The 17,412-nt window shown below is 36.9% G+C and overlaps 1 protein-coding gene across 6 annotated transcripts in view; it reads left to right on the top strand.

Annotated features, from left to right (window-relative positions):
* PRKACB (protein kinase cAMP-activated catalytic subunit beta) overlaps nt 1–17,412 on the top strand; it is a 67,515-nt gene that overhangs the window by 38,613 nt on the left and 11,490 nt on the right. For 3 of the 6 annotated variants that reach the window (XM_021405645.1, XM_021405643.1, XM_021405647.1), the window contains exons 2-6: nt 9,089–9,097; nt 11,448–11,509; nt 12,413–12,541; nt 16,180–16,278; nt 16,962–17,044. In XM_021405645.1, the coding sequence (XP_021261320.1) occupies nt 9,089–9,097; nt 11,448–11,509; nt 12,413–12,541; nt 16,180–16,278; nt 16,962–17,044 (382 nt within the window). The remainder of the gene's footprint in view (nt 1–9,088; nt 9,098–11,447; nt 11,510–12,412; nt 12,542–16,179; nt 16,279–16,961; nt 17,045–17,412) is intronic. The other 3 variants (XM_021405646.1, XM_021405644.1, XM_021405648.1) reach the window with 1 other exon arrangement.

The raw sequence follows: 17,412 nt of genomic DNA, 5'->3' as shown, positions 1-17,412 counted from the left end.
GAGGAGGGGTGAGCCTGCAGCCCTACTGTGTTGCTGGCATCACATGGCTGCGTTATTCTGTGGATGAAGAAGACTCAAGTTAAGAGTCAGAAAGTCTCTGGTCACCATCACCAGTGCTGGATTTTTCCTGGTTTTTTTCTGTGTCTCTTACAGTTGTGTGGTAGCTTCCACAGGAATTAAGATTTGTGGAAGTCGGCTATATCAATCTCAAATTTTGCTGCTTAAGTGTTTACTTTTTTTTCCCCCTTTTTTATTGTGTTAAGACTGAATGATTTTAAGGGAATACATTTCTTACAGACTTTATTCCACTGTTTGCATCTGTATGTTACACCCAGCTTGACATCCAGGCTCCCAGGTACATTGAAAATAAAAATTAATAACTGCAACTTGTACCAAGCATCAGTTCCCCGTTGAAATAGTCTGCAAATCAGAAGAGTACTTCTGTCTAGTGAAAGGTGAATGTCTTTTTTGCTTCCTGTGAGGAGGATTATATTGTCTTTGCTGTAAACATTTCCCAGTGAAGTTACTTCTACTGTTCAGTGCACCTTTGCGGTTGTCTTTGCTGCAGCAGTGTCTACACCCTTTAAGTGGATGAAATCAGATGCCCCCTTTGTAAAGGGTGGTCAAGATAAGGTGAAAGTGATGAAATGGTCATATGTGTTCTTCAATTGCAAATACGATTGGCTTACTTTTTTTTTCTTTCCTCTAGGAAAGTTCCAGATAGATTTTTATTTTTTTATTTTTTGTTAAGAATGAAAAAACTGTTTGCCTTTCAGAGTCCTTGTTTTTCATTTTCTTTGATTTAGGGTTTGTTTCGTTTTTAACAGCAGAACATTCCTTGGCAAGAGAGATGCTGTTGTGGTGTTTTGCTAGCAAGATGCTTAATCCTCCTAGTAGCACCAAGTCCACAGTTGAGTTAGTGCTTTCAGTACTGAAAATGAAGAAGTATTTGCTGATCCTGAAATTTACGCTCTTAAGATAGTAGTCCCCATATGTGTGTACAGATGGAGCAGTACAAGGAGTGTGAGCGATGCTGATAGCCTCTGCTGAGTTGTTGTCGAGATTGGAGGCACTGGCAGGAGTGTTTCAGGAGTAAGGGTGAAGGGACAGAGTATAAATATCTTTGCTGTGTGTATTGCGACAGTCTTCTAAGCGCAAGGGACAGCCAGTTCACAGAAGTATATTTGAAACTTTAGCAATTGAGAAATAGGGAGCTATATCAGAGCAAAGCCGAGTTGACTGAAGGTTGCCATTATGCGGTAACAGAACATATAACAAAGGGGTCTTGAAGCTGAAGACCTTCTGTACATTTGGGCTGACTGAACTTAGAAGCTCATTATGTAGAGAAAGGTACAGGTCTGCATTTATCATGACCAGATATACTGGTCTGAAGGATAAGAAGGAAGTGATAAGACAGATGAGAAATCTAGAGGCATGTCAGTACTGGCAGTAAGCATGGCATGCATTTTCCTCTTAATACATATGGTTGTGGAGAAAGACCTCAGGAAGCAATTATTCCTACTGCTGAAGAGACTGTGTAGAAAATGGAAGAGTGCAATGATTAGGTGCTAGAAACATATGTGTTCCTAAATGTGTCTTGTTGGTTTGAAGGCATCTTCCTTGCAAAAATTTCTCGTTACCAGTTTGCTACTGACAATAGAATAGGGTAACTTCTTAGGTGTTGAGCTGGGTTCATGTTGGTTCTGGCTCACATGTGAAGTATCTGAAGAAAGAAAAAGCAGCACAAGTTGCTGCTTTGACATAGTTCTTAAAATGCATCCTTCTGGGGAACAGTCCCTCAGGGTACTTAATTTGGAGTATGAGCAAAAAATTAGTTGAATAAAATTCAGGTTGCTTCCAGAGGAAAGGGTATTTTGTACATTGTAATCTTGCATCTCTGTTGAACTGTGGCTTACTCTACTTTCTGTTATGATTCTTACATATATATATGTATGTATATATATATAACCAGTAAGATTTTCTTCTCCTTGTGTTTTAGCTTACATCTCAAATTGTTTATATAATTATCTGTTGTTAGTTCTTCTAAGAGCTGCTGCTTGATATTGCTGTTGTTGACCAAAGTGTGCAAGCGTGAATGTCACATCTTTGACTATCAAGGTTATTAAGGGCAGTTTTGTAACCTAATGGTTTTGGTGCTTTCCTTTATTCATTGTAGTTGCTGTCATGTACTACAGCTCATTAGGAACTCTTATTTAGTGTTTTGTGTGTGTGTGTGTGTTTTTTTAATGTACAGTGTGTGAATATTGTATCTACTTTTTTGTCAAAATAAGCACTGACTTTAACCAGTTTTCCTCTGCAGTCCCATTCATTATCAGAATGGTATCAAGCGCTCTTACCTACTTTTTCCTACCCTAATCCTAAGGCAAACAAAAACTTATTCACTTGATGTGCTGAATTGTGAAATATGTTTATTTATGTAAGACTTCCTTATTCAGAAAATTGGTCTCTGCTATTTGAGGTTGTAAATGAACATCTACTGCTTGGATAGGAAAGGCAACCCCTTCCCCTAAATACTGAAAATGAATATTGAAATATGTTCTGTGGGAGACATGTCAGTGTTGTGATGTGTCGGATTCTCAAATCTTGCAAAGAGATGAGCTGTTTTGCTGATTTACTCTGACAGCTGTGAAGTTACTGATTCCAACGCAAGTACTTGGGATCGTGTATGGTTTTGTTAATGTAAGGGCTGGAACAAAGTACTTTTGTGGCAAGTGGACTTAAAAATGAGTGCAGTTAAACCAAGATTGGTTTATCTGCTATTATTTTGATGCTTTGAAATACTTGAGGGGAAAAAAAAGGAAGAGCAACACAAGAGCTACTCTTTTTGAGTTGCTTACATCCGTATGCATCCGTATAGCATCCAACAGCCCCTGAAGATGCTTTGTTTGGAACACAAGTGAAAAATGAATTTAATAAAACTTGAGTTACTTCTAAAGAAAAGATTATTTGTGCATGAATATATGTAGCGTTATGAAGGATGTTGCCTGCTTGCTGGAAATTTGTTGGTCAACATGCAGATCAACTACCTGCAGATCTTTGCTCACAATTTCTAGCAATGTAACCATAAAACATACTTACAGCGATAGCTGCTTGGTAACTGGTTATCCTTTTTAGTCAGTGAACTTTCACTGAAGGGGAAGGGGGGCAGTAATACACAGTGGAAAGATGATACCAACCAGTTGACCAGTGCTTGTAGTGCAGAGGGTTAAACTGGAGTAAAACATAGCAGATAACACAAGCTTTTGGCTTGGTGTGGGTTTTTGATGGTAAGAGGAAAATCTGATTATTTTATTTATTCACATTTAACTAGCATAACGTGAACCTTTACTCAGGAATATAGACAGTTACATGATGTTTTCTAGTAGTGCCCTAGAAAATTTTGTTCTTGGAACTCATTCTTAAAATTTATTCATTTTTTTTCTGCTTGGTAACCATGGAAATTTATGCACTGTAGAAACAGAGGTGTTTGAAATTTCACAATTTGCCCACAGTTTTTAATTTGCTTTGTAAAATGGTACCTATTACATTTTACAGAGGCAGGATGTCTACAGATTCTGTGGTATTTGCTACACTTTAGATTCTGTGCTGAGCGAGGTTCAGCTACAACTGTAGAGAGCGGTACTGCATTGATGACACTTAATTCCTAATTCCTCACAAAGCACATCAACGTATAATAGTTGAGGATTTTATTTGTTAATGTTTATTTACATAACCTTTTATGTATGATCCAATTTTATATGTGGGGAGTATTAAGTACTGCATTTGAAAGTCATTTTATTAAATTTCTTATTGATTTAAAATTTTAAGCTAATAGAATTAACTTATCAAATAATTGAAGATTAATAACTTAAAATTAGAATTATTACTCAGAAACGGGCAGTACTTCCGGCTGTGTTAATCTAGCATAAGAAAAGAAGCAGTTCTCCCTGCCACGCATATTTGCCTGTTTTAACTCCTCTGCCCTTCCCTTACCCCGGGAGAAGCATTCATGTCGTGAATACAGCTGGGAGTTGCTTTGGATTAAAATTAGCTTTCCTTGTCCTCTCCTGCCTCCTGTCCATTACTTTTTAATCTGGCCTAGTTCCCCAACCTGGCTTGGCAGGCAGCCACAGGCTGCTTTTGCTCTTTCAGGGAAGGTCATGATACAGAGGCAGGAACAAAATATTGTGGAAGGATGGGATTCGGGTTTTTGGAAGCAGTGCTTATTTGTACCAGTCCACACTGAACTTCAGCCTTGCAAATCCAATTTTGAACATCCACTCCTTGGACTTTCAAACCAAAAAGTGTGCAAATTGTTGCAAGAAGGGAAACATAAACACGGATGTTGTCTCCTCACATGTTGGAATAACTCCTATCAGTGAACACTTCAAGGACAGAGAAAAGGTGCACAGAAGCCTCTGTGTTTTTTTTTTTTTTTTTCTAGGCTAAAGCTTAGTTGTAATGTATTCCGGAAGTAACTGGACACTTGTTCTAACTGATGTTTTTAGAGAACTGGGAGGAAAAAAGACAACATCCACTTCAGTCAATCAGAGGCAGGTTGCTAGGATGCTCTCTTTGGAAGGGGAGCTTGGGCAGGAAAGACAGGTGCCGCCATGAAGGACCAAAAGATCCAAAGGGATGGGATGCACCTCGCATTTAGCAGAGATCTGCCAAAGATATTTTAGGTCGCCCCATCCTTTGATGTTCAGCTGAAGCTATTCTGCTCCTCTGTGTTGAGATCTTGCATATAATTAACAACTTAGGATTTGACTAATAAATCCTAGCTTGGTTAATGGGTTTTTTGTGGTTGGTTTTGGCAGAGAGGATGAGAGGCTTTGGTATATCTGGAAAATGCAGCATTATCTATGTGTGTCTTCAGGGAGGAGTTTGTTCAGTTGTAAACTTTAATGCGGTTTGGTTCTGAATTCTTTTTTAGATTAAGAAGGTGTTTTTTCTTCTCAACAGTATTTTCTTTTTTTAGAAAATGATTTATTCTGAGTAGATAGACCTGTACAATTCTGCTGAGCAGGGCAAGTTCAAGATTCAGTTGTGGTTTTGACTGAATGAGTTTACTGAGTTACATTACACACTTTTAAGCAATACATCAGGGATTCATGTTTTAAGTGATTCAGTTTTAGCTGGATTTGATCCTGCCTCCTTGGATTGTCTTCTGTTGCATTGTTCTTCTGACATTAGCAGAGTTTGCTGCCTCTGCTTGGACCAGTACATTATGATTTAAAATGATGAGAAAGGGGAAAAGACTGAAAATTATTTGACATTTGGAAATAAGATTCTTTTTTTTCCCCCCCTCTAATAAAAATAGAAGAAGAAGGAAGAAAGTCAGTCTGTGGCAGTTGCATGCAGTAGAGTTTCATCCGCTCAGAATTCAACAAAGATAGGCATCATTTTGGATAGCTGAAAATCAAGCCCTTTGGTTTGCCTAAATCTGTCACATCTCTTGTACGGGCTGTTGCCTTCAAGCCAGCCAAGTCAAGAGATGAACAGTAAGAATTCAGCTTTGTTTAATTTATTGCTTAAAATTGTAGCCTGTAGCCCTGAGTGGGGACAAAAAAAAATTGGATTAATTTTCTTTTATAAGACTGACAAAATGCTGTCTAGCTCAAGACTTCAAAATAATAAAATAAAATTTTGCCTGTGTACCATATTTTACGTTTTAAAATGCAAATTATCCTTCTTATCTGTCAATTTACAATATGCCGTAATGGTAATTCCTGAATGCACTCCTCCAAAATCAGATTCCAGTGTTTTCCTGGTCTTCAGTCGCTGCAGCTGCAGTTGCTATTAATTTACTGTTTATTCTGTTCCTCTTCCTTTTTCTACATCACTTTTCCTTGCTCTTTTGTTCTCCACTTTTTACCACTCCTTCCTAGTATTCCCTCGAAGTGTTTACAGTGTGCAGTTAGATTAATTGTACTTTCATTTTAATAGCAAACTTTTATGAAGTTAATAGTTCTATTGATCCTTGACTTCCTAAGAACTTTTAGTTCTTGTATTTCAGAGATGTTCCATGTATATAAAATTGAAGGAAATCTATCTATTGCCATTGTTAATTTACTAGTTTGCTTTGCACCATCAGTTTTAATGATAATTAAAATTTAAAAAACCGAAATATAAGATCAAAACCTTACTCTTCAAGTCAAAAAGTTGATAGATGAGATGAGAGTTGATTCATCTAGCCGTAGTGACCTTGTAACTCTTAGAGCAGAAACAAGGCGGAATGATCACAACAGAGCCAGTAAGTGTATTGCACCGCAGTGTTATGAAGGGAATTACTGTAGCCCCATGTTGCAGCCTTAATGTTGCATTGGACTTTCTTTCCCCATCCTTTTCACCTTGTGAGAAACTAAGCCTTTTGTTTTGTTGATGGTTTGTTTTAGTGATACAGCTTTAGCTTCTGTTCTGAAGTGTGTTCTAGTTACTGAAATGTGAACTGGATACTTCAAATGCATAATTTTTAATACATAGTTATGTCCATTTTTGAAGAACTACCTAAGTAAAAATATCTTGTTACAAGCCTTGCTGCTGAAAGGTACAAAAAAAATTTAAGACAACAGGTTAATGGTGTAAGAGAGGGACTTGAAACTCTTGACTCTAATGCTTCCTAGTTCTTTCTGAAATACAGTGTCATAACCACAAGGTCCACGGAGACATCTGCTTACACCTCAGTAATGTTTATGGATATAAACAATGTTTTTATAAAAATGAAATATACAAGCATATTTACCAGAATTTCTTCACACTTACTCATTTTTTCATTAAATGAAATTTGGATACTTTAATTAACTATCCTGTTCAATTCCAGACTTCAAGTGATAATATTACAGTTTTGGAACAGAAATTGAATTGTATTTTGATAAAGGGCATTTTAAATACCAAGCAGAGACTGGCATTTAGCACAGCATATGAGGGTTTGCAGTGGTGCCCAGTGTTTAGTCTTAATCAGTTCTTGCTTTTTTTTTGCCATGAATCCTGTCCAAATACTTTCTTCCTCCCCCCCCCCCCCCCCCCAAAAAAAAAAAAAAAGTTCCGGCTTGCTGTCTACTGTGTGAGATGGGCTTGGGAATAACAAATACAGTGCATGTGGGAGGTGAGAGAAAGGCAAAGTAATTCATGTTAACTCTTCAGGATTTCTCCATCTGTGACCCCTTCCCTTTCTGCCCTAATTGCACCCCTGCAGCTGATACATCCCAGACTGCTAAAGTTTTTCAGGAACTTTCCTAGGATTCATTTGCTTTTAAACTGTTTCAGGCCTGAGTACGCTTTATAATATGCATCTGCCCTTTGTCATTTCTTTTTAACCTTGCTAACTTTTCATACAAAAGTTCATGCATAAAATAATTAAACAAAAATATTATGTGCTGTGTTAATATACTGTTTAAAAAAAAAATCTGTTTTCCACATCTCCTCTAGTTTAGAGAGCTGGAGTGTGGGAGTATCCATTTCTTTGTTTTGGGGGAGTTTATTTTTGGTTTTGTTTTATAGTATTGGTTTGATTTTGTTTGTTTGCTTGTTTTTAAATACCTCATTGTATGCTAGTATTACCTGGGAACCTCTGGATCTTGAGCTGAAGTTTTAAGCACACAGGTGGTTCCTGGCAGAGAGCAGGTGAGGAGCAGTGGCCTCTCTGAAGCAAAGGAGCCATCTGTGGGTTTCCCTGTGGCACTCTGAACAAGCACGTTTTCATCCCATTGGGACCAGATGGTTTTTGTCACTTGAAAACAAAGCTTATTTGAACAGGAAGCTCTTGCATTCATTATGACTGCAGACAGTTAAAAACTAACTGGTAACTGTCATTGTCTGGTACTGCGTATGAAAGTGGCTATGTTTTATTCTGAACTTGATGTATTTCTGTCCTGCTCTCTGCTTCCCTGTAGTGGGCTTTCCCACTTATCACCACTGTTCCTTTGTTATGAGTACAGTTGTCCACAGGCTTATTCTCAACATCATCTGCAATTCACAAGTGACAGCATATATAATCCTTGGTATAAAATTCACCCTGGGTGTACCTGTAGGATTCTGACCAGATTTTTAACTGGAGCAGGCAGAAGTTATAAAACTGTCTTTCAGTTTTATAAAAAAACCTTTCAGTCTTCACTTCTTGGTCACTACTCCATTTCTTAGCTATGTTTTTCTGAATCTCCCCTGATTTCCTACTGTGACTTTGGGTGTTTGCCTAGCATGAAACTTGCTTCTGCTAAGGGCTGGGACTGCCAATGAGAGCAAGGTCAGCAGGGCCTGCTTGTTCTCACCAGGCCTTGTGCAGCCTGTCTGCTTCCAGCTGGTTCCTAACTGATGCTCCCAGAATTTTTGGCCATATCCATGGCTCTCTTGTGCCTATCTCATAAAATTAAATCGTATTTGTACAGCTACTGCAGAGAATTCAAGTACACATTGCACTTTGGGTACGTTAACTTCATCTGTGTAGTTCAGGCTTCTCAAATGGTTTTGTTGCTGCTGTTGGGTAATGGGATTAAAATGCAGTTGTGAATTTTTTTGGAGACTGTTTTCCATTTCTGTGCTGCCCACCACATGGTGTGCAATTCACACATGCCGTCTTTTGGAGCGAAGTGCTAAGTAGTGGGAAGATCACCCGATTCCAGGTTTTATAGTGATCCAGCATGCTGTGATGAAGATAGATACACTTTTATTAGCAACAGTTCCTTGGATGTGTGTATGTCTTGGAATAGGTTAATTATTAAAGATGCCAGCTTGATCTCCTGAAGTTCTGTAAGCTATGCTTATTTCTGTGATGCATCATCTTTTTTTCATACTGAATTTATCTGCCTTTGGTGTGTTGTTTTTCTTTTCTTTCTTTTTTTTTTTTTTCATTTGTTAATCTTTGCTCAAATGTTCTGTGGTGTAGCATGAGTCATTCTGTCTGTGTGGGAAAGGGCTGGTTTATTGCAGGGTCCGGCCCTGAATGGGGAGGGGAAAGGGTGGAATGTATTTGTGTTTTTGATGTGTTTGTTGTGGAAATGCATAAAACATTTTTTTTCTCTTTCTTTCCTCTCTTCATCATCTCATCTGTGTGGGTGAATGTTCCTGCAAACCCTTTGGGGACCTATAGAGACCTTTGGTATGCTCATTCTTTCATTAGTGCCCAAAGTCAGATGCTGGGAACAATTTCAAGATGGTAAAAATAGGGGGGAGGGGTTAGAGGGTCACATTGTGGCAATGTGAAGTGGCTAAAAATGTGCACTTGAGGAAAACTTCAAAGTCATCATTTAATAAACGTTTGTTTGCACCATCAAAATAATACCAATGGCTGCTAGAAACCATAACTAGTTAACATAAACTTTGATTTGTCACTAGAAAGGTAGAAATAAAGTGAGTTCTATAGCAAGAGGTTCTGTTTCATGATCAAGATTCATTTTTTAAAAGTATCTATCCATTTTTAAAGGTGACTAAGTGTGTGCATTTAAGTTGCCTAAATTACTTTGGAAATCACCTCCTAAATTTCAATATGGTGTAGGAACCCAGGTGACCTCTGAACATGAAAGCCAGGAAAAATTTGATTTTCTCTTAAAAGATGAGGGCTTGGAGAATAAATTAGTGCCATTAGGTAGCTTTCTTTTGTAAACACATGTTCAGTGCCATTTTATGAGAAAGGAATGTGAGTAGAGTAAGTTAAATGTTCTGTATTGAAGGAGAGCTTGTGGCTTCCTGAGTTTTCTATAAACTAGGACTCTTTCCCATGAATCCACAGTTAGAATATTTCCAGCTGGATTACAATTTTTTTCATAAACATTCTTTTTTCCATAAGAAGAACTGAGATGGAGACTATTACATGAAAATGTCATATAAAATGTATATTTTTATGAATACTGAAAATTATATTTCAGTGCAAGAAATGTGGAAACAAAGTATTTCTTTATATGGAAAGATAAGTATTTCTTAATGGAAATTTTGCAAGGGTTATTTAAAACATGCTATACCATAATAACACGAACAAATTAAAACTTCATGTTTTGTCTATGCTTTGTATTGTTAAACAAAGTTAATGTTCATTATCTACAGCTGCTTAGAAACAGAATTATTAAGGTTTGAAAAGACCACTAAGATTGTCTAGTCCAACTGTCAATGCATCACCACCATGCCCACTAAACCGTGTCTCTAAAACTTTGAAGGCACACAAGTCTGATGGCTTGGCTCTTTGGTAATTGTAGTGATCATCTTAATTTTTTTTATTGTCATTAAGAAAAAAATAACAGTCATATTACACTGGCATCAATTTGTGTTTAAAAAAAAAATACAGGTAGTCATCAGTCTAATCAGTAGTCATCTCAGTTCTTGTAGTGGAAGGAGGGATCGTTAGACATGAACTTTCACATTGCTAGATTCCCTTTTTGTGTTGAGAATTTCATGTCATAGGAAATCCTTTCCTTTTTTCAAATGCAAATCTTTAGAAGTCATTAAACGTGTAGCCCAAAAACTTTCAAAACAATGAAGATATTTTCCCCACTTGGGATAACTGCCAAACATTTTATTGGCTCTCTGCTAAAATGCATTTAACTCACAGTCAGTTTAAATGCCAATTTAATGTAATTCCTTTGACATAAAATGTTATCCTATTCTACTTTTGCGTAAGTTTAAAGTTTATTATGTGAAGTGACTCAGAAAACACAAAGCCAGTGTGATGTTTTCTTCTAAATTCTGTGACTTTTTCAGAATCATGGCAATGTCTGAAATGCCTCTTGTTTATGACTATGCGTTAAATAATCTACTTTGATCTGGCTGATAATTGATATTCAAAAAATACAAGTGAAAGATTATCTGAACAAAATAGGTTGGTGCACATTTTAAATGGCCATCTAGAATTTTGCAATTATTCATTTCTTGAATCTCAATGCAAAATTAAGAATACTGACTCTCTGACTGTGGGCACATCTAATGTGCAGTGTTGTTGTAGCCCTGTGCTTTGTCTTTGCTTGCAGTAATGCTGTGCTTTTGGTACTGGAGCTTGCAAACAGCCTTTGTTTAAAGGTGATGGGGGTGGAGAGGAAGCAATGAGACTGACATACTCAGTAAGCTAAAAGAAAAGAAAAAAAAATTATTTTTTTAATTATCTTTGTGGAATGGCTATTTATACACCAGGTGTTCATGTTTTTTCCCCAGTCAAATTAAGAAAGTTTTGCATCACCTTAAAGCCTGCTTGCTTATACAGCATTTTGAGCTATTAGAGCTAGTGTAGTTTAAGTAATGTGTGTGGAATAATGTGGTTACTCCAGGAAGCTTAGAGGTCACCTGTAGATAATTGTAGGAGTCTGAGACATTGGTGCTCACCTTCATACAAGATAGAAAATAGTACCTCAAGTATTGAAGAGTGGAATTGATAATGAAGTTCATATATTTTGTTAACAGAGCATCTCTATCATGTCCATGATGACTTACATTAATAAAAATGTTATTTTTGTGTGTGTTTTCAGTGAAAGAGTTCCTAGCCAAAGCCAAAGAAGACTTTTTAAGAAAATGGGAAAGCCCTCCTCAGGTATCAATCATTTAAGAATTCAATAATTTTTCTCTATTACATTTTTTCTTAATGTGCTGTGTGTTATCAGTGTAATGAGCAGCAGAGAACACTGAAATAAGTTTAATGCATTTTTCAAAAGAGTTTCCATATTGAATGTCAATTTTTTCACTGAAGTTCATCAGGAAAGACTCTCGAGTCTTCTCTAGACTGAACTAATGAAATGGTCATACTGAGCAACTGCTTTCTCTTGCAGTGAATTATGTTGACCGTCAGCATGACAAAACTCAAAATCTATGGTCATATTTTACCTGACTCTTTGTAGCAGTAACCATTGGAGAATCTGTAATTTACCTTGCTGTTATTTTCTTATGTTATTAAGAAAGAATATACTGCATGAGAATTGTGTGCAGGCAAAGGAGCTTGAGAGAATAATCTTTTCAAAGTTAAACTGTGAGGGGAGTGGGCTTTTTTGTGGAGGGGAGGGATGGGGAGAGTGGAAAGGGTGGTGATATTTTATTGAAGCGGTGTTTGAAATGCTTTGGTAATGAATAGCTGAGGAAGTTTTGTCAGTTATATGTTTTCCAGACAATACACATGTAGTTTTGTTCTAGGATTTTGCTTTAATTTTCTGCTTCATGGAGCATTGGGGGTTTGTATATCTGTGCCTTAAATTTGTGATCAACTTACTGCTAAATTCTTCTTCTTACTAAGCATTTATCATCTGCATAGACAATTCATAGAAATGTTGATACAATTCAGTTAAGTCTTTTTATTTTTGTTTTAATGAGTGCAATGTAAAATGTAAAATGTCTTACTAAAATTCGATAGGCATGACAACATAAAACAACACTAAGTTGTATATATTTTGTTGCCTCTGGATATTAGATTGGAAATAATATCATTATATCCTTGTGCACATAGAATACTGCTGGCCTAGATGATTTTGAGAGGCAAAAAACTCTTGGAACAGGATCATTTGGGAGAGTTATGATGGTGAAGCATAAAGCCACAGAACAGTATTATGCCATGAAGATACTGGACAAACAGAAGGTTGGTGCAATTTTTAGTGCATTTTTGTGGTTCAGAAGGGTTTGATGTAGACAAAATCTGGTAACTGTGACTGAACTGAAAATCTCTTATTTACACAGTTGCACAAATTTGAACCTTAATGTGTAATTTAATAAAGACTCCTTTATAAGGCTTAGTAAAGTAAACTTTATAGCATGAATTCTGGCGTTTTTTTACTTGAGAGAGCTCTTTTTTTCTTTCAACTTTAGCATTCTCCTATAACTGTTTTCTAACATTTATTTTTTTTAAGGCAGAAAATATCCATTTAAATTAAAAAGACTTCCCAACACAGTACAACTGAAAGGCAGCCAAGACCGTTTCAGCACTTCATTCTCTTAGTATGGCTGATGAAATTCTGCAGGAAGTCTCCCTGTAAAACAGGGTGTGATGGGTATGAGCATCCTGTGCCTGTGGGGAGAGCTGGTTATCTGACTTCTTCAGAAAACTGCCGTAAAAATAGTCTGAAGATTTAAGAAGTAATAATAATAATAATGGTTAAACTCTTCACTTCCAACTCAGACTAAGATAAATTGGAAAGCTGTAACTATAAAATTATCTGGCAAAAAAAAAAATCACATTTTTAATGATTGTGGTGAATTTACCGTAAAACATTCACAGGCTTAAAGATATTTGCAACTAGTTATATCGGTTCTCCATTAGAAAGCTAGGTGGATTTTTGTCTGCTGGGAGAAGGCTGAAGTGTTCCACGGTGAAGTACATGAGCCAGTTATTAGGTCAATTTTCTTCCAGTGCTTGGGCTGGGACCAAACCGTAGACATTTGCATGGCCCCTGTGTGCAAGCCTTGGTGTCAGCGTCTGGCCCCATGGTGCCACTTGCTGTGTTGGCACTGTGCGGCCATACAGAGCTGTCGGTCCCAAGGGAAGCTCTTCTCACTTAGTGTTGTCCTGCTCCTTTAGAACTAGGGAGCCCTCTTGCAAAGAAGCCTTATTGCAGTGTTCCACTCTCTTCTGATTCCCAAGGCATGTTAACGAAGTGTGGCATGTGAAAACATTGCCTCTCTAGCCCAGATAGCTTGCCCTTGGGATTTTTAGGCATAGAGCCTAAAATCACTCTTCTTGCTTCCTGTTCCAGGGGTGGCTGCATTGCTGCCCTCTGTTGCCATAGGAGACTACATGGAAGTCCAGCTGCTGTTTTACTAACAAGGAAAATCGCTAGGAGCTCAGTCACTTGAGGAAAGGGTTTGCTTTGTCTTTTTAATTGCAAGAACTATTCCTTGGTGGTGGTTTCCTGTCAGTCATTTCTTTATCAAATACACAGTTGTATTTCCTTTTGGAAATTTCTGCCAGTTTCAGTAAGTTTCTCTAGAGAATTTGAGTCTTTCATCACAAAAGACAGATCTGCTCAGAAATATCTTAAAGGAAGATATTGAGCAGGATGGATGGCCAATTTGGTGACTTTTTTTTTTTTTTTTTACCAAACTTATGTCTTGTTCGTAAGGATAGGAAAAAAAAATAAAGATAGTATATACTGAAGTAGCCAGTAATTTTGTATGTAGGGTTGTTACTCTTATTTTTCTGCCTTGACCTAGCAGGGATGTAATATACAAAGGTCACTGAAAGTAATGCCTCCTATTTATTTCCATGGAAATAACAACAGATACAAAGAGCACAAAAACACTATAAGACAGAGGAAATACTCAGCTACAAAATACCGTTTTTCAATAATGTCACCAGTGTTAGCTGTGCATTTTTGCCAGCAATGAACAAGAGCCTGCATGCTGTGCTCACAAAGATCTGCAGCAGTGGAGGTGACCCACTTCACTGTCACCTTTGCTGAAATGCACCACCCACCACCACCTCACTGTGCTCAAATCCTCTGTTTGGTTTCCATAAACGTTCAGCAAGCATTGATGAATGTAAATGGGCACCATTTTTTTCACATGGAGGAGTTCATTGATACTCCTTTGCTTCATATGTGCCTCCATGTCAGATACCATTCTGTCAGACTGTCCCTCTGCTGCCATCTGTCACACAGCAACAGCATGTAATGGGATACTGGTGGGAAGGTTTAGCCTCTACTGCCATCCCACCAACATCCACCTCTGACTTCACATAACAAAATAGGAGGCATCACGTTCAGAGCAGGCCTCATAATAATGCATAGTTTCATTACACAATTGGTTTTGGAAAGTAAGCGCTGTTAACAAAAGCTCAGACCCAAGCAAGTTATAGGATAACCTTCTGCCGGTGTGAATATATTGATCTAGAAGGTGCCGTTGGACATGCCTTTAGCCAGAATTAAGTGTGAGCAAAGCTGTGTTAGCTGAGGCTCCAGTTTGACAGCATGAAGTGGTAAGCAGCATTCTTGGCCTGTGGTATTGCTGCCATCACCCTCCAGTATTTCAACTGCAGAAGCTGCAGAAAGGATGGTTAAATCTTGTCTAGAAGATGAATGCTTTGCAGTATCAAACTGTAACCTTAACTTGCTGTTTTTGGTGGCCAAAACAATTCCAGTACCATAGCTTTTCAGGGATGAAGGGGACACTTCCCACGAATGAGCTGATTCATAGTGCTTGTTTTTTCCTGCTGTAGCTTGTTCGTACACCTCAGTGCAAATTTTTGATTTGGTCTATAAAAGTCTGTGATTGAAGAGGGATTTAATACTTTTAATTCACAATTTCTTTTGTATGACATTTCTTTAAAAGAGAAAAAGCCTTTTTTTATACTACTTTTTTCATTTAAAGGATAGTTAAATTTAAACAGTTTTTGTCAGGGCTGGAGTACCATGCTTATCTGTTATTTATAGTAGTTACATTTGCTTTCCAAATGTGAAACCAGGATTGTTTTCATCAGCTTTGTACATTTTCTTTGTGTTTCCAATGTAGAAAAAAATGTGACTTTACTTGGGAATCATGTCATTCTCAAAATAAGATACAGATAAATTAGGTAATATGGATTAAGTAAAATGGGGCTTAACATCAGGAAACAAATTCCTGAGAAGAACAGTGATCAGCAATCTACCGTTCGCTGCCTTGCTGGTAGCTTAATGCTGTAGTGTATTTCAAGAAGGTAGCATTTAATTTTTTAGTTCTGTCACCAAGCAGTTTGGTATGAAGCAGAAAAGCAGAATTCATTGAAATATCACTGAAGTAACTGTTCATAAGAATGGAAACGCTGAATGTATGTTTTCCATAGTTTTCTCCTCACTAATGTGTGAACTCTGTAAAGTAAGTCATTTACTCCTCTTAACCTGTAACAGAATTCATAATTAAATATATGATGCAATTTCCTGCCTTTCTTAGCTAAGCCAGAATTGTTAGATTTTTGAGTTGTCTTGCTGCAGAAGCATCTCTGTTACAAGAACAAGGAATTCTTATGAAAATGTAAAAAGACATTTTCTTTGCAGATTATTATACTCAGCAGGTAGTAGGAACTACTGTTTCTTGAGTTATCTGCAGACCGTATTACACAAGTGTTACACTTTAGAATGGTTATACTTCTCATTCCTCTCTCATTACTTTTACTGTACCAGTAATCTGTTAGGTTTTTGGCTATCTATAAAGATCTGTGTTTATTTTCAAGTGACTACGTTACACTGAAAAATGTATCGACAATTATAAAATGTCATAGACTGGAGATGTTTTTTCTTTCTCTACTAGGTCGTCAAACTGAAGCAGATAGAACACACACTGAATGAAAAGAGAATATTACAAGCAGTGAACTTTCCTTTCCTTGTAAAACTGGAGTATTCTTTTAAGGTAATCATTACTTTGAAAGTAATCACTTGAGTATCTGGAAAGTATGCGATCAAACTTTAGGAAAAATTGTAGTTGTTACGCAGCTTATTTGCATGAGATTGATACCTTGGGCAGGTCTTAGTGACAACCTTAGCAAGAACTTTGAGATTAGCTTCGAACTCAGAGACATGTGCTTGTTGGTCTGTAAAGAAATGGAGTATTTTGCTAATAGTGTTATGTATGCTGTGAATATTTACTACTTTTTTTTTTTTTAATAGCATTTAAAGTGAACAGACATTCTAGCTTAATGTGTATGGCTTTGAGGTTTGGTGATGGGGCTATGGGAGATGAGAATATTCTAGGCTGTTGATTACAGACTTTTAAGAGTGCAAGTTCATAGCTTGTGGTTGGCATCTCACCCTTTGTTCCTTCATATCATTCTATACGATTCTGTGTCAGGAGCTCACTAATTATCTTAATTAAAATTGATATTAAAATATAGATTTCTTGACATTCTGATACTCCTTTTGTTAAGTGTCAGCATTTTTCCAAGAATTTTTACCTGTGTTGCTTTTTATTTATTAAGGTCATTGGATGGCTACAATTTTTCATTTTCATTCTTTAATGAAATGTACTGTACCTGGGAATAATAAACACTATAGCATGCCTAGTATGTATTTATGTGTATTTACTTGCTTCCTTAGGACAATTCTAATTTATACATGGTAATGGAGTATGTTCCTGGTGGTGAAATGTTCTCACATCTAAGAAGAATCGGAAGGTTCAGGTAAGAGTCTTAGTGAAACTATTCCTTCAAAAATAGTTATGCTTCTAATCTGGGAGAAGGGTTTCACAAGATGTGTCACTATTAATGAAAACATTCTGAGGGGGTAAGTGCATTTCATTTTCCCTTCTTTTAGTGGACTAATATATGCAGTGAAAAAATTATAATTAATTTTCAGATTGTTAATACAGGTATTAGTAATCTAGGCATATTAGAATCTAGGAACTGATTTATATATATATTTTTTTTTTCCAATTTCCCAGTTCCTAGAATTAGGAATTGATATGCACGTTGGCACTGAAACTGATTATGGTTTCTAAAAGTAAAATTTAAAATCTAAGTTTTTCTAAGTTCTGTGTTGTACAACATAA

This window comes from Numida meleagris, chromosome 7, assembly GCF_002078875.1.
Source record: "Numida meleagris isolate 19003 breed g44 Domestic line chromosome 7, NumMel1.0, whole genome shotgun sequence".
In the NCBI taxonomy this organism is placed as follows: Eukaryota; Metazoa; Chordata; class Aves; order Galliformes; family Numididae; genus Numida; species Numida meleagris.
This window is presented reverse-complemented; position numbering and strand designations above follow the sequence as displayed.